The 21,833-nt window shown below is 66.3% G+C and overlaps 6 protein-coding genes across 6 annotated transcripts in view; 3 read left to right on the forward strand and 3 right to left on the reverse strand.

Moving 5' to 3' along the window:
- EMIHUDRAFT_198838 (hypothetical protein) overlaps nucleotides 1-2,217 on the forward strand; it is a gene marked incomplete at both ends in the record, with an annotated part of 4,283 nt that extends 2,066 nt beyond the window's left edge. The window contains 2 exons of the mRNA XM_005757606.1: nucleotides 271-1,868; nucleotides 1,963-2,217. Of these exons, the coding sequence (XP_005757663.1) occupies nucleotides 271-1,868; nucleotides 1,963-2,217 (1,853 nt within the window). The remainder of the gene's footprint in view (nucleotides 1-270; nucleotides 1,869-1,962) is intronic.
- Nucleotides 2,218-5,275: 3,058 nt separating this feature from the next.
- EMIHUDRAFT_97161 (hypothetical protein) lies at nucleotides 5,276-6,406 on the reverse strand (the record flags this gene model as incomplete). Its single annotated transcript, XM_005757607.1, has 1 exon — nucleotides 5,276-6,406. The coding sequence occupies one exon, from the start codon at nucleotides 6,404-6,406 to the stop codon at nucleotides 5,276-5,278; it is 1,131 nt and encodes a 376-aa protein (XP_005757664.1).
- Nucleotides 6,407-7,230: 824 nt separating this feature from the next.
- Nucleotides 7,231-8,964, reverse strand: EMIHUDRAFT_198841 (hypothetical protein; the record flags this gene model as incomplete). The annotated part of the gene is made up of 5 exons (XM_005757608.1): nucleotides 7,231-7,246; nucleotides 7,746-7,810; nucleotides 7,938-8,327; nucleotides 8,494-8,778; nucleotides 8,917-8,964. 5 exons carry the CDS (start codon nucleotides 8,962-8,964, stop codon nucleotides 7,231-7,233), a joined length of 804 nt encoding a protein of 267 aa, XP_005757665.1.
- A 54-nt stretch (nucleotides 8,965-9,018) lies between these two features.
- Nucleotides 9,019-12,480, forward strand: EMIHUDRAFT_426209 (choline dehydrogenase). The gene is made up of 10 exons (XM_005757609.1): nucleotides 9,019-9,220; nucleotides 9,290-9,458; nucleotides 9,530-9,645; nucleotides 9,710-9,880; nucleotides 10,239-10,855; nucleotides 11,163-11,212; nucleotides 11,288-11,373; nucleotides 11,459-11,647; nucleotides 11,711-11,847; nucleotides 11,897-12,480. The coding sequence occupies exons 1-10, from the start codon at nucleotides 9,065-9,067 to the stop codon at nucleotides 12,126-12,128; spliced, it is 1,923 nt and encodes a 640-aa protein (XP_005757666.1). The 5' UTR covers nucleotides 9,019-9,064; the 3' UTR covers nucleotides 12,129-12,480.
- A 4,154-nt stretch (nucleotides 12,481-16,634) lies between these two features.
- On the forward strand, nucleotides 16,635-17,273 carry EMIHUDRAFT_62320 (hypothetical protein; the record flags this gene model as incomplete). The annotated part of the gene is made up of 1 exon (XM_005757610.1): nucleotides 16,635-17,273. A coding segment is annotated over one exon (639 nt), but the record flags the coding sequence as incomplete, so codon positions are not given.
- A 2,736-nt stretch (nucleotides 17,274-20,009) lies between these two features.
- EMIHUDRAFT_448586 (hypothetical protein) lies at nucleotides 20,010-21,664 on the reverse strand. The gene is made up of 5 exons (XM_005757611.1): nucleotides 21,378-21,664; nucleotides 21,112-21,305; nucleotides 20,771-21,034; nucleotides 20,518-20,644; nucleotides 20,010-20,358 (listed from the first exon to the last, which is right to left on the reverse strand). Exons 1-5 carry the CDS (start codon nucleotides 21,633-21,635, stop codon nucleotides 20,101-20,103), a joined length of 1,101 nt encoding a protein of 366 aa, XP_005757668.1. The 5' UTR covers nucleotides 21,636-21,664; the 3' UTR covers nucleotides 20,010-20,100.
- Nucleotides 21,665-21,833: the final 169 nt, after the last annotated feature.

Here is a 21,833-nt window from a genome sequence, read left to right on the forward strand (position 1 = left end):
ACCACTGGATCCCCCGTCCCCCCCGAATTCGACGTAGATGTGCGCGCACGAGCGCGCGCTGAACCAGCCGACGTGCGTGCGCATGTTCTTGATCTTGCCGGCGTCCGCCGCGCTCTGCTCCTCGGTGATCTTCATCCCCGCCTTGAGGACCTTGTCAATCTCCTTGCGGCCGCCCTCGACCCTCGCTTCCCTCGCTGCTCCACCAGCGGTCGCTCACGCCCCCCCCACCCCAAACCACCATCACCCCACAGGCGGCGCGTCTCGTGCGAGGCGTCGCAGAGGGCGAGGACGGCCCGACCTGTGCGCACCACGGCATCGTCAACATCTTCGAGGGCGGCCGCAAGGAGATTGACAAGGTCCTCAAGGCGGCGATGAACATCACCGAGGAGCAGAGCGCGGCCGACGCCGCCAAGATCAAGAACATGCGCACGCACGTCGGCTGGTTCAGCTCCCCCTCGTGCTCGCTCATCTACCAGACCGTCAAGTACACCGCCCTCTTCTCCTCCAAGGGCTACGCCGTCGGCTCCAAGTTCCGCCAGTGGATCCTGACGCAGCTGGCCGCGCAGGAGGGCGACATCCCGGACGACCAGCTGCTCGGGTCGGTGGAGGACCTGCTCGCGATCTGCGGCTCGCGCGACTACGTCTTCTTCATGAATGCGGCCGTGACAGAGCGCTTCTCGCAGGATGGCAGCCTGCTCACCTTCCTCGAGGAGGAGGATACCATGGGCGCGGAGGCGGGCGGGAAGCTGCGCAAGTCCATCCTCCTGGGCTTCCGCTCCGACTACATCATGGCTGCGGTCCGGGCGATGGCGCTCATCTGCGACTCGGCGCTCTGGGAGCTGCTGCGCGCCATCGGCTCGGACACGCACATTCTTGACATCCTGCCCGTGATGTGGCCGGAGACGCTCGCCTTCTTCGAGGCTGCCGCCGCCGCGCCGAGCAAGGTGGTGGACGGGTCGCTGACGCTGAGCCTCTCCGTCGCTCGCGAGGCCAAGGTGACGCCTCGGGCGACGCGGGCCGCGATCGACATTGCTCGGATCCGCGAGAAGGCGGCAGGCGACACGATCATCGAGAAGATGCTCTCCTCCGCTTTCACCGCGATGGCCGAGGGCACCCGCAACCACGCCTCTGAGTTCCTCCCTGGCGGCAACTTCTGCTCGGAGAAGATCACGGACGAGCTGCGGCAGCGGTTGAGCGGCATGCCCACGACCAGCACAAGTGCCGAGCGCACGTTTGCGCTCGGGCGGGATCACGACCAGCGTGCCGGCGCTTGCCGCGACGACACGCGGTCCGGCGCAATCCTAGGCGCGATGGACAACACGCACGAGTTCATGCGCGGCCGCGAGAAGGGCGAGGAGGAGTGGAGGATGCTGCGCCGGCTGGCCCGGCGGGGCATGAAGGAGACGATGGCGGAGAAGCGCATCGCGGCAGGCCGGGCGGCGGCGACGGAGCGCAACGCCAAGCTCGAGGGCCACCGGGCCAAGCAGGCGGCCAAGAAGAAGGAGCTGGCGCGGCTCGAGGCCATCCCTTTGGCGACGCGCTACTCCGAGTTGAAGGGCATGGTGGGCGACGAGCTGGTCGACCAGCTGCGGAAGCACAAGCTGCTGGGCAAGAAGGGCTTCACGGTGACGCAGCCGAACCGCGAGGCCTACTTCCTCCAGCTGCAGACGCTGCTGCTCGAGGCGGACCCGGCGGCGAACGATCTCGAGGACGGCGACTCGGGCATCACCGGCCGCGGCATCCGGAAGAAGTCGGCGGGCGGCGGTGGCAAGAGGAAGAAGAAGAAGAAGGGCGTGATCTACTACATGGACTACGAGTGGACCGAGGAGGAGCAGGATGACTTCGAAGTCTCGGCGATCGTCGGCAAGGTGCGATTTTTGCCCCCTCTGCTCATGCCTCCCCCTCCCCTCACCCCTTCTCCCGCTCTCACACACTGCCTCCCGCCCGTCCGTGTGCATGCAGGTGGTTGCAGATGGCAAGGCGACGTATGCGAACCAGGGCAAGGCCAAGGTGGGCACCGTCCTCTACCGCGTCGTGTGGAAGGACTTCCCGCCCGACCTCGTCTGGTACGAGCCGGAGGACAACCTCGGCGAGGGCTACCTCAAGGAGTACGAGGCGCGCGTCGCGGCGGAGGCGGCAGCCGACGAGGAGTCGGCGCGTGAGGATGCGGAGCTCGAGGAGCTGGAGGAGGCGGAGGCGCTCGCGCGCGACGAGTGAGCGTGGTGGGCGGCCTCGAGGCTGCTGCGCGGTGTTGCGGGTGGAGTATGGTTAGAAAATGTGTCAGGGATCGGTCTAATGGACCGTTCCGCTGCGGTTCTGTGGTCCATAGGGTCTGATAGTCCTTGCATACTCGTCTCGAGGCATGCGGTTAAAGTTGAAAATTTAATAAAATCGGCCCCGACCGGCCTAGTATGTGTATGTTTTCAACTGTAGAGAGACGTCTCGGTTTGAGCGCAGCGCGAGTGGGAGAATTTCGGCGGTCGTGGAGGTCGTGGACGTCGTTGAGTGGCGAGTCACGCTCGTGCGGACAGCATCATGCCGTCGCCGGACGCGGCGGCGAGGCACACGGGCGCCGGCGTGGCGCGTCGGCAGGCCCACCACGAGCGGATGCGCGACGCGCTCGGGAAGCGGCCGCGGGCGAGGCGGAGCTTCCGCCGGCGGACGACGCGGTCGAGATGGCGAGCGCCGTCCACGTGCTGGACAGCGTGCGGGAGGTGGGCCCGAACTACACCCTGCTGCGCAGCAAGGAGACGAAGGCGAAGCGGCGGAAGCGAAAGCGCGAGGATGCCAGGGCGGCGCTCGACGGTACCCTTGGAATGGCCGGATCCAGCCTTGAAAGTACGAGATCGCGCGCGTTTCGCGCGCAGCACCGCCTGTTCTCCGCGGCTGAGTGGTGACGACGCGTGCCGTGTGCCATCAGAGTTGGGCGCGCGCGGCGCGACGGCGCCCGCGAGGGAAGGCGCGGGTTCAGCGGCCGCCGGCGGTCGTACCGCTCGCCGGCCAGCGCAGCAGCGGCCAGCGCAGCGGCCGCCGGCGCAGCAGCCAGAGCAGCCGGTGCGCGCCTTGCGAGGCGAGTACTGCCGCCCGGCAGCCCTTGAGGCGGCCGGCGGCGGCAGTACTCGTTCGAACTTTGCGAGCCGTGCGCGCGCCGAGGCGCCCGCGGCGCGCGCCCGGCTGCCAGTAGGAGGCGGCGCAATATGGCCATAGTACAGCCCTTGAGGAGGATATGCAATATGGGACACGATGTCTCTCACGCCGACTCACGCGAACATATATGAGAGAGGTTTTGACTCCTACCGGCACCTGACGCTATCCCTGGCAGCTCTAATGACCAGGATCAGTAGTGCTACAATAGAGGGTGCCCATACTAGCGCAGGAGCTGCCACACTCGCCCGGACAGTCCCCTTCTGGGGCCGGTTCCGCCCAGCCCGCGAGCTGCCCGCGAGAGCCGCGGACAGCGGGGCCGTGCCGCGGGTGCCTACTGCCGAGTGCCACAAACACTGCGCCGTCCCGCCATCACCTACAGGCTGTCTTGTGTGATGGCTGGGATGTCCAAACGCCACCATCTTGGCTCTTGCGACCTCAAACCCGCGAGCTGTATGGGTGGTCCTGACTCCTGACGTCGACAGACGCCCGATGACCACGGTGAAGCTGAGCCGGAACGAGTCGACAAGTCTCGCCTGAGCCCGTGGCGGTCGCAGGCTGAGTCGCTGTGCACGGGCCGGTACCTCAGGCGTCACCTCCGCAGCCTCAGGTCTCAAACTCCACCACCTCCGACGGGACGCCTTCGGTGGCACGCTCGGCGGCGAGTTTGTGGCAGCTCCATCTCGAGTACGGCGTCGAGCCTACTCACTCCTGTTGGATCTGTGCACTCCCTGGGTCCCACTGAGTGCACAGAACGCGCGAGTGGTGCGTCCTGGGCGCGCGCAGGCTGCGGAGCTGCCACAAACTCGAGACACGCTTTTTTGCACATTTTGATTTTCGACGCTTTTGTCCCACATATACGCTGCATCGGCACGCTCTTCCCCGCCGCGGCCTGCGTCGCCAGGAACTCGCGCAGCCGCAGGCGCACGCGCCGAAGCTGCACTGACAGCGCCGGCCCGTGTGGCGCTAGCATCGGCCGCCCATCGCCGCACGCGGCCTCCTCCTGCCGCTCGTCATCCTCCGCCTCGAGGGCGTCCGCCAGCGCGCTGCGCTGCACACCCCGGCGCACAGGAGGCGGCGCCGGCCGCACCTCGGCCGCCTCGGCGTCGCCCGCGGCACGGGCGCCCCGCTCGCCGTCCGCGCGGTCCATCGCCGCATCCCCATCCCCGTCTGCGGCGGCGCCTCCTGCGCCCGTGCCGGCCTGCTCTGCGACGGCTCGCCACCGCTCGTCGTCCAGCATGTGCCACCACCGCCGATCCGGGTAGCCGTCGTACTCGACCTGGTGCGCGATCCGTCCGTCCCCGTCCTCCTCCCGCGCCATGACGGTCGCAGGGTACCACCGCTCACTGTCGCAGAAGATCTCGAGGCGCGATCCGGTGGACAGGACAGTGTGGCCGTCGAGCGCCGCCCTGGCATCCTCGCGCTGTCGCTTCCGCCGCTTCGCCTTCGTCTCCTTGCTGCGCAGCAGGGTGTAGTTCGGGCCCACCTCCGCCACGCTGTCCAGCAGCTGGGCGGCGCTCGCCATCTCGACCGCGTCGTCCTCCGGCGGAAGCTCCGCGTCGCCCGCGGCCGCTTCCCGAGCGCGCTCGTCGCGCATCCGCTCGTGGTGGGCCTGCCGACGCGCCACGCCGGCGCCCGTGTGCCTCGCCGCCGCGTCCGGTGACGGCATCGGTCGCTGCCACAGGTCGTCCCACAGGTCGTACCAACAGGTCGTCCCAAAGGGGACGCATCCAAACCGCCGCATTTCGCCCGCCGAAAAGTCTCCCACTCGCTCTGCCCCAATCTCGAGTCCTCTCACTAGTTACATACATACTCGCACAACAACCCAGCAAGCAAAAAGGAGCACACACGACACACGCCTCTCTCACCGCATACAGCTTACAGGTTACAGCACGAGCAAGTCCGCACTAGCGACTGCCACTAGAAAAAAAGGCACACATGAACAACAGCCACCCACACAGTCACAGACACACACAGTGCATATGTTTATACAGCCCAGCCCCAGGATACGCCCCATGACGGATGACGCCCCCCGGCCCCGCCACCCCCAGCCGCCACGGCACACGCGCGAGAGGCGCGTCCTCGAGCGTCCTCCGCGGGACCTCTCCTACTCCTGCGGCGCCGGGGCCGGTCACTTCGACGCGCGGGCGGCCGTGATTTGAACGTCGGAGCAGGAGGCCCAGACCTGATTGCTCTCCTCGCAGTCCCATCTCCAGCCCAGCACGTACTTGCCCGGCGCGAGCGACGAGGGCAGCGTGACGTAGTCGACTATCTCCAGGTTGTACGGTCCCCACATACCCGAGCATAGGCAGTCGCTCTCGACGGCCGTCGTGCGGCAGTCTGGCACCTCGTCGCACTTTGGCGCGAAGCCGGCACCAGTGAAGCCATCGTTCCGTGGGATCGGGTTCTTCACCCACGTGCTGCCCGGCGGGTTTGTGCCCTCCGATACGTAGTCGCCGTCGAACCACGCCTTGGTGCCGTCGAGGCCGCCCCACCGGAAGAGCTGCTTGCGGCTCCGGTCGAAGGGCAGGGGCGTCTTTTGGAAGCATGCCTCGTTGAGCGGCTCGCCGGCTGGGCAGAGCCGATACTGATACCCGCCGCCGTGGTTCGCCGTGATCGCCCAAGACACCTCAACGGTGTCGCCAGCCGACCACGTTGTGTTGGTGTTGAGCGCGCCAAGCACCGCTGAACCCAGATCGCCCTGCTTCGCGTGGCTCGTGTTCCGGTAGACGGCGCCGTGCCCTCCCGGGCCGGCAGCGCGGCCACCCGCCATGCCGCACGCGTCGAACACAGGCGCGAAGCCCGGCGCTCTCCACGGCGTGAAAGCGTACCTATCCGCCGCCGAGCCACACTCCGCGTCCGTGTTCACCGTGCGCAGCCGTTCGTCGCATAGAGTGGCGTTCATCGGAGTGGCGCAGACCTTGCGCTTCTCTGGGCCGACCTCTGGGCCGCGCGTGCTGCCGTCGCAAGCGTGGCAGCCTATCGCACACCCATTCGAGAACCAGAAGCACGATTGCGCCAGATTCGCGCTGTACTTTCCCAGCCGCGCGCCGGAGGCACCAGCGACAGGGCACCACGTGCCCGCCTCGTTGGGAAGCGACACGCGTGGCACGGGCTCGGGCACGGCGCCCGACGCCCACGGGGCTTGATCGGCATCGACAGCCTGCCGCGGCAGCGGCCTCACCACCGAACCGTGGCCCGCGACGAGCGGGATGAGGAGCGAGCGAGCGAAAACGCGCACAGCCACCCATGATTGGCCCATCTCGCCGGGGGGGGCGGGGGCAAGTCAGGCAAGTGTGCGGAGCCAGTTTGCCAGCTTGAGCTTCATTTTGTTTTCCTGCTACCTGTACTCGAGTTGTAGGTATATTGTTGGCAAATCAAGACACAGAGCTCACACAGAATCACAGCGGGAGGAAAGCGGCGAGTCGCAATTCCTGGGGTGTACTCGAGTACTCGGGTATGGACTCGGGAGCACAGGACGCGGTAAAAACGAAGGCCAAAGGCACGGCAAAGGAGATTTCCGGCGGCGAGCCTTATCTCCCCTCTCTGCGGACTGCGCTCTCTCCCGCTTCCGGCGCGCGCGAGCACACGTGAGACGTGACGCTCGTGAGCACTGCATGCACCATTCAGATTGTCCCCAGGCGCAGTTATTGTTATGGTGTTATGGCTCTCTGGGCATAGCAGCCCATAACATGTTATGGGCTGCTATGGGAGGGCCGTCCCGGGTCCACGGTGTTATGGCCCGAGAGGCCACGCCGGACTGCTCGCCGCTGGAATTTTCGCTTCGCGCGCTGCCGCGCGCGCGCGCGAGGTAGGTTCGGCATCGATCGCCAAATATTTTCTCTTTTGCCCTCAAGTTAAATTCAATAACATCAACCTGCCTCCTGAGGCTGAGCGATGGCTTCAGATTGCTCAACCTCAAGACCACCCGCCCTCCCCCCCCCCCCCCACCACGCAATTTGCTTCCCGTTTCTAACTCGTACTCGCTCTGCAGCTCTGCACGCTTCCCTCCATTTTTAACTTGTATGTCTTTCATAATGTCTTTCCCGCAATTTAACTCACGTCCTTTTTCTTTCCTTTTTCCACTCATGTCTCGAGGTTTCTAAAAAGTGGAAGCTGGCTGCTCCCGCTTTTAGTAGTTAAAGCTCCGTGCGCGCCAGTCCCGTGCCAGTGTCGTGCGAGGGGCACTTGGAGTACTTGGAGTGCTATGAGGTGTTATGAGGTGTTATGAGTGCTGTGAGGTGTTATGAGGTGTTATGAGGTGTTATGGTAGGGTGGGCATAACAGCCATAACAGCGATGGAGGTGTTATGAGGTGTTATGAGGTGTTAAGTGTTATGGGGTGTTATGAGCAGCCAGCCATAACAGCCATAACACCTGTTATGGCCGCTCCCATAACCTTGAGTGGGGACAATTCAGAGAGAGATTTAGATTTGTTTGTCCATTCAGCATGCTGCAGCTGGGCGAGCCCCAGGGCGGGGGCGCGGGCAAACTGTACTGAGACGCAAGACTATAGACTCAATACACACGGACACGCAACAAACTAAAAAAGAAAGCACCAGGGCGGGCCCGAAGCGCACCTAATGCCCCGCGCGTGCAAACGAGAGGTACGCCGTCCAGACGAACGAGACGACGTGCCGCACTGGCAGCCGCAGGTAGAGCGGCACCTATTCACACCAGCATGAGGTGTGGGCAGCGCCGCGTGCTGCCGCAGGCGTGGAGGAGGGGAGGGAGAGAAAGGGCGCCGAGAAGCAGACGAGGTCGGCGGGCAGCCAGACGCGCAGCAGGTCGAACTCGTCCTTTGGGGAGGCGGGAGGCGAGTGGGCGTCTCGTGGTTTGCGAGAGGCGAGGGCCGGGCTCTCCGCGCGCCTTTGCAAAGTTGGCCTGGTACTTCTCGATCCCAGAGGAGATGCAGCCGGCGGGCTCGAATCCCGTGGCCGCGTCGGAGAAGACGGCGGCCTTGAAGACGTAGAAGGTCGGTAGGTAGATGAGCGAGAGCACGGCCAGGTCGAGCGCCTGCCCACACAGCGGCGGTGAGGAGAGAGACCCTGCAGCTGGACGCGGACTGGGGGCGGGCGAAGGTGCCGTCTGCGCCGCGAGCGCGCGCAGCCCCGGCCCGTCCCGCAGCTTGTCCGCCCACGGCTGCGAGGTGAAGGCGTCCACGTCAAAGAGGCGCTTGAAGACCTGCACCTGTGGGCCGGAGGCGGCACGGAGCCTCGGGAGCGTCTCGTATCTCGGAGGCGTCTCGGAAGTGTCTATGGAAGCGTCTGAGAAGCGTCTCGGAAGTATCTCGGAGGCGGCTCGGAAGTGTCTTGGAAGCGCCTCGGAAGTATCTCGTCTGCTTCCGTACCTGGTACAGATACTGGAAGCCACCGAGGTAGACGAGCCCAAACGAGGCAAAGAGCAGCAGGCGCGAATAGTCGAGCTCCGCGACGGGCGTCTGCGCAATGACAAGCTGCGCCAGCAGGTCGGCCGAAGCCGTCTTGACGGTGGCAATGCCCAGGTTATTGGCGAGCGGATTGTCTTTTGCCCACTGCGCGTAGGACGAATCGCTGCTCGTCGGCACGACCACGCCAGTCTTTCCGTCAGCAAAAGAAGCAGGCCGCCTCAGGAGGCCGCCCGTCACCTCCTCCTCCTGTCGTTGGAGCAAAGTGAGGCCGGCGCGGCGCAATATCAGTGGAGTCGAGCGAACCACGGCGGGCGTGGCGATTGCGCCATGCACGGCCGGTAGCAGCACGGCTAGGAGAGGTAAGACGCCATGTACGGCCAAGACCCGCATCGAATCGATTCCGGCCGCGCATTTTGTTTTTTCAAATTCCATTGAAACGAATTTCCTTTTAAAAATAAATAGCACTCATCTCAGCACGAACACAGACGACTGCGCTCAGTTCTCGTCGGTGTTTGTCGCGTCATTTGCTTCAATGTCCGCCCGCTGGCTCTTGCTTCTCGCGACGCACTGCTCCGCTGCGCTCCGAAACCCCTTTCGCGCAGCGCCGACGCACTTTGATTACATCATCGTCGGCGGCGGCACGGCCGGCTGCGTGCTCGCTGATAGGCTCTCGGCGGCGTCGAAACAGGCTGCCGGCCCAGCCCACTGCCGCCGCTTCCGCCGCCGCCGCCGTCGCAACCGAGCCCTCTAATCGCAGGTGCTCGTGCTAGAGCCAGGCCCGTCGCCAGCCGCGGAGCTCAAGATTGCGGCGCCGGTTGCGCTGACCAAGCTCTTCGGCTCAGAGTACGACTGGGGCTTCCGCTCGGCGCCGGCGCCAGGCACCGCCGGCCGAGAGGTGCACCTGTGCCGCGGAAAGTGCCTCGGAGGCGCGGGCGTCTCGCCGCTCTGACGCCAGAAGCGGTCACGGCTCGGCCCGTGACGCCTCCGTGCCACACAGGCTCCAGCGCGACCAACGCGCTGCTCTACCTGCGCGGCACGGCGGCCGACTTTGACGGGTGGGGGCTGGACGGGTGGGGCTCCGAAGCGATGCTCGCCTCCTTCCTCGCCGTGGAGGCGAAGAGGACCGCCGGCTGTCGCACAGCCAGCTCTTCGTTTGACGGAGTTGATGCGTGGTCAGGCGCAGAGGGACGCCGCGTTTCGCACCGACGCGCTCCACCACGGCAGCGGCGGCGCGGTGCCCGCCGAGACGCCGCGCTACGCGAACCCGCTCTCGGAGCGCTTCCTCGAGGCGGCGGCGCAGGCGGGCCACCCCTCCAACGCAGACTTCAACGACTGGAGCCGGCCGCAGGCGAAGAGAGGGCGAGGAGAGGGCGGGGAGAGGGCGAAGAGAGGATGAAGAGAGGATGAAGAGAGGGCGGGGAGAGGGCGAAGAGAGGATGAAGAGAGGACGAAGAGAGGGCGGGGAGAGGGCGAAGAGAGGATGAAGAGAGGACGAAGAGAGGGCGGGGAGAGGGCGAAGAGAGGATGAAGAGAGGATGAAGAGAGGGCGGGGAGAGGGCGAAGAGAGGATGAAGAGAGGACGAAGAGAGGGCGGGGAGAGGGCGAAGAGAGGATGAAGAGAGGACGAAGAGAGGGCGGGGAGAGGGCAGCACTCCCACCGCCTACACGACACGTCCACGACGCGCCCTGGCGCGTGCCCCCCCCAGGCGGGCGTGGGCCGCTTCCAGCTCACGACACGGCGCGGCAGGCGAGCGCACTCGGCCGCCACCCACCTGCGTCGGGCGGCGCGGCGGCCGAACCTGCACGTGCGGTGCGGCTGCGCAGCGACGCGACTGCTCCTCGAGGCGGAGGGGGGGGGAGGAGGCGGAGGCGGAGGAGGGAAGACGCGGCCGTGGACGGGCCCGGCGGTCACCGGCCAGGCGGGGAGGCGCGCAGTCGGGGTGGAGTACATCGACGCAGCGGGCGTGCAGCGGACGGCGAGCGTGAGCGGCGGCGGCGGAGGTGGAGGCGGGGAGGTGCTGCTGTGCGCGGGCGCGGTCTCGTCCCCGCACCTGCTGCTGCTGTCTGGCATCGGGTCGCCGGACGAGCTGGCGGCGCACGGCATCGGAGCCGAGGTGTGTCTGCCAGGCGTCGGTCGGAACCTGATCGACCAGCCCGCCGTCGTGACTGGCTACACGGTCACCTCGCCCCTCTCCATCACGGACGAGATGTTCTGGCGGCGGAGCGGCGCCCTCTCGCCGCGCCGCGTGGGCGAGTGGCTGCTCCGCGGCTCGGGCCCGCTCGCGTCGAGCGGCTGCGACTTTGGGGGCTTCTTCTCCAGCCGGCATAAGACTCGCAGAGAGAGAGAGAGAGAGAGAGAGAGAGAGAGAGAGAGAGAGAGAGAGAGAGAGAGAGAGGCGACGAGATGCGCCCAGATGCGCCGAGATGCGCCGAGATGCGCCCAGATGCGCCCAGATGCGCCGAGATGCGCCGAGATGCGCCGAGATTGGGGTCGGAGCCGTCTTCTCCACTCGGCGGGCGGGAGGAGCACTGACGAGCCGCGGGCGGCGCCTCTTCACGCGTGCCGTCTGTGAGCAGGCTCCCTGCGAGCTCCGCTCTATACATTGTACCATGTGTGTATTGTGTCTCAGGCCGGGGCTGGCGCAGCCCGACCTGCAGCTCCGCTTTGTGCCCGGCCTGGGCGCTCACCGCTCCCCCTGACGGCACCTCGAGAGCTGCCAGCGGTCTCTTGAGGCTTGGGGCCGCGTGCATGCAGGCACCTCTCCCGACGGCGTCTCGAGCTACCGCGACATCGGCCGCGCGGGCAAGACGCCCTCCGGCCTCACGCTGCAGAGCATCGCGGCGCGGCTCTCTCCGCGGGGGAGGGGGGGGGGAGAGAGGAGCTGTGGAGGAGCTCGAGAGACAGCTGTGCTGTAGCTGTGCGTAGGTGCGGCCGACCGCGCGGGGCTCGGTCTCGCTCTCCTCCGCCGACCCGTCCGCGCCGCCTCGCATCGAGACCGGGTACGGCACCTCGGAGGCGGACCTGGCGACGCTGCGGCAGGGGCTGCGCCTCTCACGTGAGCTCGTCGCGCAGCCCGCTTTCGACGGCGTGCGGGGCGAGGAGGCGTGGCCGCGCGTCGACCTCGGCGACGTCTAGCCGAGATGTCGCCCTAGATCGCCCGAGATCGCCCGAGGCGAGGCCGCGTGTCGATTACGCCGCCCAGGCGACGACGCCGCCCTCGACGAGTACATCCGCTCGACGGCGCATTCGGCCAACGCGCTCGGCGGCTCCTGTCGCATGGGGCGCGCGACTTCGCCCGCCCGGCTCGTGGAGGGGTGTCGTGCGGAGCGACCCTCACGGCGCGCCTTCCCCCCCGCCGAGCAGGTCGGACCCGCTCGCCGTCGTCGACCCCGCGCTGCGCGTGCGGGGCGCGAGCGGGCTGCGTGTGGTGGACGCGTCGGTGCTGCCCACCCTGCCCGGCGGCCAGCTCGGCGCGACGACGTTTGCCCTCGCCGAGCGCGCCGCCCGCATCATTTTGGGCGAGAGGGCGGCGGGCGAGGCCGAAGCGCCGGCCGAGCGGCGTCAAGAGCACGCGCATGCGCTCGGGGCGGCCTGAGCGACGCGGCGAATGCGCTCGGTTGCGCGAACGCTCTCGTCTCCGAGTGCTGTAACGGCGTGTGGCAGCTCTGCCTTGCCCAACGAGCCGACAATGTCGGAGACGGAGGCGATGCGAGCGCTGCGCCGGCGGCTGCGCATGGCATGGCGAGATTGCACGTTGTTGTACTGTCTCCAAGGTACCGCTTGATCGCATGCGTGGGAGTTAGCCTGGTCCCTGGACCCGCTGGACCAGGCTCACATACACATTACACTGTCTCGGGGAGGTCTCCGCCCCACACGCTACAGGCGGTCTCTAGGAAAATAGAAAGTACACATGTACATGTTGTGACATGATAAAGTATACTGAAACGAGCTCAAAGATAGAATTAGAAACAAAACCTCGCGCGATTTTATTTTTCTCAGAAAAAGAATTGTTGTATAATGGATTTGCGCGCGTGATTCTGATTTGCAATTTGCATAAGCGATAAGGCTAGGGGGATGGAGCGTGCCACACAGAGCGTGCAGTCGCGCGGGATTAATTAGATACGGTAACCTCACACCCAGAGCACCATGAAGCGCACCCAGCGGGCCGGATGCTCGGGGATGGGCTACGAGAGCAAGAAAGCCCTGACGCCTGACGCTTGGGGGTTGCGCGTTCGCAGGGAAGGGGGTAGGGGCCATAAAGTGTCTTGATATGACACTTTATGGCCCCTGTCGTCTGATGTGTCACTGTGTGCGTCATATCAGTCTTGATAAAAATAAAATATTCTTACCTTCAAGCCCCCCTCCGAGACTAGGGACAGTCACCACCCGTACACAGGAGAGATGGGAGTGCCCCCCGCCCCCACTTGCCCTGACTGCACAGGATAGCGTGCCCCGATAACGGCGACACATAGTGGGGGACACTGCGCAAGGAGGGGGTGCGAAGCCTAAGATTGGGGTTCTAGGTGGTGGGACCATGAGGGGGGGAGGGCGGGGTCCTGTGGGGGTGAAATGTTGCGCGGCGAATTCGAACCTACCCCCTCGCCGCGCCGATCCTCACGCGGAGGGTAAAACCCTGTGGGACAAAACCCCTCCGCGGTCGGCTGTCTTCAGAGTGGACCCCCCCCTCCCCAGCCGCCCCTTGTTCGTTTTCGCTCCCCCCCCCCCCCCCCTTCCTCTCGGTGACTCGCGAAGGACAACGGACACTCGGGGTGGGAGGGGAGGGGTCCCCCAGAGAGGGGGCTTTGAGGCGCCTTGTTGAGTCAATCTGCCCCCCAGAGGGGCCTTCTCGGGTCGAAGTCCGTGAACGACTCCTCCCGCGACACCCGCCGCGAACCGTGAACCGTGAACGAACCGAGTCTGGCGACCCGGCGGCGAACCGCCGGTCCGCGAACTGGGTTCGCGAACTGGTTCGTGAACCGCCCCCACCAAGTTCGCGCGGCGGTTCGCGAACTGGGTTCGCGAGAACTAGTAGACGGAGATTATCTCGCCCTCCCGCCTTCGGCTCCGCGCTCCCCGGCTTGCTCCGCGCTCCGGTGTTACTGTTGGAGTGCGGTCACGTCACGACCGGAGAGAGAGAGATCAAAACCCCGCACGGACCGCACGCCCCAGGGCCGGGAGCAGGAAGCGCAAAAAGAGGACACGTGTGTCACGTGGAGTGGCGGGATTAACGCGTAACCGGGCAAACCGGTTGATAGCGCATGGCCGCAAGTACGCCGAATTCCCATGAAAACAAGTCAAAATGGCATAAATTAGAAAAAAGAAAAACAAAATTTGGCGCCGGCGGCGGGCCGGGGGACCCACCCCATCTGCCCCAGAGGCTCCGTGCGCCTAAACGGGAGGCGGAGGCGGAGGCGGCGGCGGCGGCGGCGGCGGCGGCGGAGACGAGGGTGGTGTACTGGCCATCAGAGAAGGCATCAGCGAGACGGCCGTAGCGGCGACTGCTAGGGCCATTTCTGCTAGCTGCTTCAACTGGCGATGGTGGGTGGACGTCTCCTGCTGCGTCCTCGCCTCCACATCGGGCAACGGGTCGACTGGCCGTCCCTCCACAACCACCACCGGCCGGCCAACCGACCATGCCTCAGTAGCGAGCGCCGCGCTGCTTGAGGAGCTATCACCAGCCCGTGCTGCAAGAGCCGCCCTTGCACGAGCCATCGCTTCAGGATTGGACTGACACACCGCTTCGGATTTGGCGCCAGTTGCATCTCCTTGGTTAGCCTTGGCGTCGCTGCTGTGGGACGTCTCGTCCTCGACCAGCGGTGAAGTCGAGGAGACAGACGCTCGATTGGCTTCGCTGAGGTCTGGTTGAGGTATACGGGGAGTGGGTTTGGCTTGCCGGACCTTACGCTTGCGCAATCTTACGCACAACACGAGGCAGACGAGCAAGAGAACAGATGCAGCAACACCTCCAGCAATAAAACCCGGCGGTGGAGGTGAGGGCGGAGGCGGCGACCAGGCGGCGGTGCAGCTGATGTACATGGTGAAGCTCGAGCCGCCCGACGGCGCGTCGAGCACCAGCACCACCTCGTCCGTTGCCTGGGTCAGCCACAGCACTGGAGGGATCGGGTTCGAGGCGCTGAAATTCTGGCTGTGCTGCGTGAGCGATCGCAGCTGGCCGTCCGACTCGACGGCGAAGAAGTCCAGGGTGTCCGCGCCTTCACGTAGGGCTGCGACGTGTTGAACTGGATCCGGTCAAGCGACTGCCCCGGAGCAATCCTCCACGCCCGCACCTCGCACCCATCGGCTCCCGCGGCCTGGGCGTTGATCGTCGCAGACATCGACGAAAGCGTGTAGGCGCAGGCGGAAGGGATGGTCAGCTGATCGTTGACGACCAGCGCCGAGGAGCCGACCGCGGTGAGGAGGGCTGCCACGAGCATTGGGCGGCAAGAGGTGTAGGGAAGGGACGTTTCGACTTTCGGCTTGTACCACGTGGCAAGGAGTGGGCAAGGCGAAGGAGCGAAGGGAGGTGGTGGTGGTGGTGGTGTGGGGGGGGGGGGGGGGGGGGGCCTCCAAACACCGGGGGGCCCGGGGGCGGGGGAATGAGTCCCTCGGCGAAACGGAAAACAAGGGACAAAGATCGACCAGCATCCATGGACGAGACGAGACGCGGCGTGTGACGTGGGGTGGGAAGCTGCTGGGTGGGAAGCTGTTCTTAGCCGCAAGGAGCGACCGCCAGCATTTCGGAGGGCGTTGAGTGATTGCAGTGATGAATCCTTTTGTTTGGCGCTTTTGGATGAGGATTGAGGTAGATTTCTACCTACCGCAGGGCGCACCGCCCTCCGGCCATGCCCTCTCGTGCTGGGGTCCCGTCCCGCCCGTCCTCAGCCCTTGAAGCGACGGAGCGAGGCGGTGCTCATTCACAACAACTGGTCGTGAACCGCCCCCACCAACCTACTTGCCGGGCTCATAGTCCTTCTCGTGCTTGCGCATGTACTCCATGAAGTGTCTGCTTCTCAAGGTCGCGGTAAATCCGTCCAATGTCCAGGTTAAGCTGGTCGATGAGGTCGTCTTGAGGATCGAAGTCGTACTTGTCGTTCTCCTGTGAACAAGGGCGATATGAGTTAGAAAGTAAAATCCGTAAGTTATCGGCGTCGGAGGAGCGCGCGACCTCATCCGGCGCGCCGGGCTCGGTGAAGTACTTGCGCCACGCGCCATCCTGATTGATAGAGCTCGGCGCGGAACCGTTTCCAGCACTTGAAGACCCTCTTGAACTCGTCGCGCAGCGCGGCTTCGCGCACCTCAGCAGCGTCAAACTGCTCACCCTCCCGCCACACGATCAAGATCGATCACGACCCACCGTCGCGGCACCGTCCCCGGTGGCGGTGCGGTTTGAGCCGGAAAAGTAGATGCCCACAAGTGCGAGCGTCAGGCTGGGCGGCAACTGTATGTCAGAGCTGAGGGGCGACAGACGGCCGGCGGGCAGAGGCACAGGTAGCCCATCGTCTCGTCGAACTCCCCTCGAGGAACTCTCCCGCCACTTTGTTCCGGCTTTCGCCGCGCGTTGGTTCGAATTTCTGGGTCTCGGTTCACGGATGGTTCGCGAACTGTGGTTCGCGAACTGTGTCGGTGTGTAAGAGGTGTGAAAATAAGCTTGGTTCATGAACTAGTTCAGTGGTTCACCCACGAACCGGCCGTGAACTCTGAACCGTGAACCCGAACCGAGGCAGGACAAAAGGGCGAACCGCGAACCGTGAACGAACCAGGCGGGGCAGCGTCGGGCCGAACCGTGAACCGTGAACCGACTAGCCCCCGCCCCGAGTCCGTGAACCGCGAACCGTGAACTAACCGTAAACCGCGAACTGGTTCATGAACCGGGAAAACAAAACCGGGTTCACGGTTCACCTCGTGAACTGTGAGGGCACGGCTGGGGGCGGTCCAGTGCGCCCCCACAACAGCCTCCCCGCTACCCCCACAACAGCCTCCCCGCTACCCCCATCCAGTCAGTTCGGGATGCTGCGCTGATGCTGCGGTGTGTTCCAGGTTGTGCGTTAGCCGTCTAGTGTCGACCACGTCGCCGCCGCTGTCGCCTCGACACCTGCCGAACATGCTCACCTCGGCTGCCAGCCTATTCGCGGCGTCGCCGTCCATCCCAATCCTGGCGCGCCGCCCCGGCTTCTGCGTGGTCGCCAAGCCCGCAGGGCTAGTCGTGCACCGCAACGACTGGTCGCGCAAAGGCGACGTTGCGCTGCTGCAGCTTCTTCGCGACCAGCTCGGAACGCAGGTCAACCCCGTGCACCGGCTCGACGCTGGCACGTCTGGCTGTCTGGTCTTTGCGGAGGACTCGGAGACCACCGCGGCGCTCCAGCGCGCATTCGCCTCCGGCCGGGTCCGCAAGACGTACATCGCCGTGGCGCGGGGCAACGCGATGCCGACGCTCGGCGAAGGGCTCGTGGTCGAGCGGCCGGTGCGCGACGACAAGGGCGTGCTGCGCGCTGCGCGCACCGAGTTGATGTGTCTCGGAGGGTGCGACGGCGAGGAGGTTGCGGGGGAGGGCGAGGCGGTCACGGGGCGACTCAACCTCGGCGCCTCGCTGGTGGTTGCCGAGCCGACCACCGGCCGCTTCCACCAGATCCGGAAGCACCTTGGCGGGCTCTCGCACCCCATCCTGGGCGACGCAAAGCACGGCGACTCGCGCGTCAACCGGTGGTGGCGCGAGGAGCGCGGGCTGCGCAGCCTCGCGCTGCACTGCGCCTCGCTCGAGATTGAGCTCGAGGAGGGCGGCGAGGTGCTGCAGGTGCGCTGCCCCGTGCGGGAGGACATCGCCGACCTGTGCGGGCGGATGCCGTGGGCGGACGCGGCGCGCGCGGCGCTGCCGGGCCTGCTGGACGCTCCGGACCCGTGGGCGGCAGACGACCTCGCGGCGCTGGAGCGGATGAAGCGGGAGGCGGAGGAGCGGGCGGCCGGCGAGCGCGCCTCCTTCGCGCGCGCGCTCGGCGGGCGGGCGCGGCGGGCGGCGTGGGGAGGCAAGTCGATCAAGACGGCGCCGGGGACGGTCCTCTTTGTCGAGGCCGAGGCGCTGCTCGCGCGGATCGGCGGGGCGGTGGGCGGCGAGGACGCGTCTCTCCGCGAGCACGCCGGCGATGTGCCGTGCCAGGTCGTGTCTCGGGAGGTGCGGCCCGCCCCGCGCGGCGAGAGTGGAAAGTACGTGACGCTGCAGCCGCTGCACGCGGCCTTGGCCCACCGGACCCTCGGCGCCGTCCACTCGACCGACCTCGTGCCGATGCACGCGCGGTTCGGAGACGCCTGGCAGCGGCACGGGGAGGGCGGCGGGTGCGCGTTCCGCGCCGCTCTCCTCGCGGCGGTACGCGCCCAGCGCGATGGCGTCGCCTCGCACCTCGAGCCCGCGGACCTCTTCCGCCACTTTGCGCCGCCCGACGCGCCGGTGCCGGCAGAGCTGAGGGGCCGGACTTCGTAGTCTCGTGTGTCTGTTGGGAGTGCATGTTGCATGAGCATGTGGGGAGGACCGACGCGCGACGGCAAGGGATGCGATCACTTCTCACCTTTTCACCATTGTTGAAAGACGGAGCAAAGAAAGAAAGAAAAGCGGCAGCCAAATGAGGGATTGGAGGAGGACATCGCACTTGGAGCACTTGGAGTGCAGTCGGCAACCTCACATCCAGGGCCGGTGAGCTGAGAAGCGCATCCAGCGGGCCGGATGATTGGCATCGGGTTGCGGGCAAGAGAGCCCTAGCCCTGGGGGTGCGCGTTCGCAGGGCCATAACACGGGTCTCCGAGGGTTAGTTCCGCGCTCCGGGTTTCCCCTAGCAGCAGAACGCCCCCTCTACTCGGAGCTAAAGAATACTCTCCGAGGGTTAGTCCGCGCTCCAGGTTTCCCCTAGCAGCGGAGCGCCCCCTCTACTCGGAGCTAGTGGACACGACACTAGCTAGTGATACGAGAATACGCACCGTCCCCACGCAATACCTTACTCGAAGATAATACGAGAATACGCAGCTGCGAGACGCCTGCACTACTCGACGATAATACAAGAAGAATACGCAGCTTGGAAGTGGCAGACGCCTATAAAGAAAAAACAGCAAGCTAAATTTCGGCGGCGAAAAAGCAAAGGACGGGCGCTTTTGATCGGCAAAGCAAAGTTGGAGTAACGGCCACCGCGTCGCCACAATGCCAGTCGCCTGTCGAGCAGCCTTGGCGGCGCGCATGCGCCGCAGGGTTGACCGACAGCCGTGCGCCTCGAGCCTCTCGCTCCACTCGCGGCACGACGCGCCCCGCGCGCCGGTCAGCGCAGCAGGAGTGTTGCGACATGCTGCACAACGCCAAGGACAGCACTGAGAAGCTGGCGCCAGTCGCCCACCAGCATGTCTCAGCACCGGGTGAGGGAGCATGCTGCGCACGCTGATGCAGCACGAGGTCACCACCAATCAGGCCCTCACGCCACTGCACGGCAGCCCTCGAGCACCAGCAGCCGCGCTGCGCCATGCTCAAGCTCAGGAGGCCCCCTGCTTCTCGCAGCTTTGTGCAGCGCAGCGAGCGAGCAGCGCCGCACCAGGCGGACCCATGGCGTGCTCAGCCAGCCGCGAGGCGGAGGCAGGCCGAGTGAGCGCGAGCCGCGCGGGAGGCCATGCCCCGCGCACCGGCGAGCGAGTGGCACGAAAGAGTGCAAGTCGCGCATGCTTTTGCGTAACGGAGACATCGCGCGATTTCTTCCCGGCCCATAAAGACCGCTCCGCCGCCCCCGCTCCGCCTCGCCAGCGAGCACCATCTCCGCCACCCTTGGGCAAGCGGATCCGCCACCCTTGGGCAAGCGGACAGCTCGAACTCGGATGTCAGCGAGCTCCATGCAGCAGGAGATCCTCGCAGAGGCGGCGCGCCACAACGTCGCGAAGCGCGAGCGCGACCCCATCTGCGAGGTGTGCGGGCACTGCCACGTGCAGGGCGTCAAGTGCAAGATCTGCGGGCACGTGGGCAAGTACATTGTACCGGGCGGCCCGAATCGGCCCAACCGCGGCGCCATTCCGCCTGTCCCTCCGGGGCCGATGCACAACCCCAACCGGACGCCGCCGACGATTGAAGGGCTCACCGTCGGCAGCTTCCAGCAAGCGTTGCAGAGCTTCTTCGATGTGCTGCCACAGGCGGAGGCGGCGGGCCAGTCGCTCCCGCCCGAGCTCAGCAACCTTGATCAGCTCAGGGCGCGCGCCGCCCGCGCCCGCGCCTACAGAGTTTGGGTTCATCGCCCGCACACGCACCTCAGTCGGCACCGGCCCTCCCCCCAGGTGCTGCTCGACACGCTTCCCGACTACCACCTCGAGGACGAGCAGCCGTCGTACGTGCTCGCGATCGAGTGCCGGCCGGTGGTGTGCGCGCTGGCGAGGCTGATGCCCGGAGCCGCAGCGTGGCAGCATGTCAACTGGAGAGCGTTGGAGTCGCAGCCGGGTATTATGATGTGAAGTGTAGGGTTCGTACATCAAGTAGGTCAATTATAGGAAAACTCTTCCATGTGGTATGCCGCGCGTCTCGCGTGGAACATCTCGTGAGAGCGCAATGCGCCGCGTCACCTCGCGGGCTTTGGCCCGAGCAAGCCGCCGGCGCCGCACGAGCCAGCCTTCTCCGCCCCGCTGGTCGGGAGTGGCAGCGCTTGCGCCAAGGCGAGGAAGGCTGTGAGGCCGCACACATAGATCGCGGCTCCGGTGCTGAAGACGCGCACCCACGCGCCGGCGGCGGCCGTTGGCGCGGCGGCGAGGACGCGGCCGGTGACGACGTTGGCCGCGATGCCGGGCACGGTTCCGATCGTGTTGACGACGCCCCACATCTGAGCGGCGGTCGCCGCGTCGCCGCCCGCCAGGTCGAGGATGTTTGCCGCGTAGCCTGCGTGCGACCAGGAGGAGGCGGCGATGGCGGCGGCGAGCAGCGCCGCCGCGCCGCCGGCCGACGTGCTCCCGCAGAGGAGGAGGAAGCAGCCGCACGGCACCAGCATTGCCACCGCCTGCATGCTTTTGCGCGCGTGCAGCAGCTTGAGCCGGCAGCGCGAGAGCAGCACCTCGTCCGCCACCCACCCGCCGACGTTGTCCGCCACGATGGCGACGGCGTACGGCGTGCTGAAGAGGGTCGAGCCGTCTGCGAGTGTCGCGCCTGCGGGGTTTCAACGCGGGGAGCCTGCGGCGGGCGGCGGGAGGGGAGCAGCCCGCGAGGCCGTGGCCGTGGCGCCGAGCGAGGTGAGGTACTTTGGCAGCCAGGAGAGGAGGAGGTACGCGCCCCAGTTGTTTGCGAAATGCGCCGCGCACACGGCGAGGAAAGCGGGGTGCGCGAGGAAGGCGGGGCGGGCGCAGCGCGGCGCAGAGGCGCTGCAGCGCGGGCTCCCCGACCCGTCAACAGCAGAGATGAGGCCCAGCTCCTCCCCTGCCGCGCCTTTTCCGGCGGAGGCGCCTGGTGATGAGGCCGGGGCGAGGGCGGCGAAGACGAGGCACCAGACAAAGCCGAGCCATCCCCTAGGGAGAGGGGCGCGGAGGGCGGTTGGCAGGCGCGACCTCGCCCTCCGCCACCCTGCGGGGGCGCGCGGCGGCGCCAGAGCAGGAAGATGGAGGGCCACCACCACTCCGCCAGCGGCGAGCAGGAGAGGGCGCAGATGGTCCCCACAAACTGGCCGCTGAAGATGAAGGAGAGGGCGCGCGCCCGGCCGTGCGGAGGGACCCACGCAGCGAGGAGCGCGTTGCAGCACGGGATCTGGACGCCCTCGGCGAGGCCGACGACGACGCGCGCCTAGACTAGATTGACCGTCCTCCAACCGTCAGGCGCCGCGAATGACGTACTGGCGGAGGGCGCAGTGCGCGCCGCGAGGGCGGCGTTGATGGACTGGCGTGCGGCCCACGGCGTGAGAACTGTTGCCGCAGACCAGACTACTGTACCGACCAGCAGCACTCGCTTGGCTCCAAAGCGAGCGGCGGCGAGGCCGGCCGGGATCTGCGTGAGGACATATCCGCAGAAGAATGACGCGAGGAGCGTGCCGGTGCTCGCCTCGCCCCAGCCGAACTCGCGGCTCATCGCGATGACAGCCACCGAGAGGTTTGTCCTGTCTGCGTAGCCGAGCATGTTGTTGAGGAAGAGGAGCGGCAGCAGCGCCTCTGCCTCCGCGAGCCCGCTGGGGGTCTTCCTCTTCCTCTCTGCGCGCCGCCACTTCGGCTCCGCGGAGTGGTCGCGTGCGCGTTCGCCGCCTCGCTCACAGCTCGACGAGGGTCCCGACGACACCTGCAGAGCGCGGGGGGCGGCCGGGGGCGCCCCGGGGGCGCG

Source organism: Emiliania huxleyi (genome assembly GCF_000372725.1).
Source record: "Emiliania huxleyi CCMP1516 unplaced genomic scaffold EMIHUscaffold_9, whole genome shotgun sequence".
In the NCBI taxonomy this organism is placed as follows: domain Eukaryota; phylum Haptophyta; order Isochrysidales; family Noelaerhabdaceae; genus Emiliania; species Emiliania huxleyi.

What these genes read in the sequence shown, in the direction of transcription:
- EMIHUDRAFT_426209 (XM_005757609.1), top strand. Translation starts at nt 9,065, where the DNA reads ATGTCCGCCCGCTGGCTCTTGCTTCTCGCGACGCACTGCTCCGCTGCG. An exon ending in CCTCCTTCCTCGCCGTGGAG is followed by an intron (nt 9,646 to 9,709) that starts GCGAAGAGGACC and finishes ATGCGTGGTCAG; the next exon opens with GCGCAGAGGGACGCCGCGTT. An exon ending in CCGCTTTGTGCCCGGCCTGG is followed by an intron (nt 11,213 to 11,287) that starts GCGCTCACCGCT and finishes GCGTGCATGCAG; the next exon opens with GCACCTCTCCCGACGGCGTC.
- EMIHUDRAFT_448586 (XM_005757611.1), bottom strand. Translation starts at nt 21,635, where the DNA reads ATGCTCGGCTACGCAGACAGGACAAACCTCTCGGTGGCTGTCATCGCG. An exon ending in CCATCAACGCCGCCCTCGCG is followed by an intron (nt 21,306 to 21,377) that starts GCGCGCACTGCG and finishes AATCTAGTCTAG; the next exon opens with GCGCGCGTCGTCGTCGGCCT. An exon ending in CTCCTCTCCTGGCTGCCAAA is followed by an intron (nt 20,645 to 20,770) that starts GTACCTCACCTC and finishes GACCCTCTTCAG; the next exon opens with CACGCCGTACGCCGTCGCCA.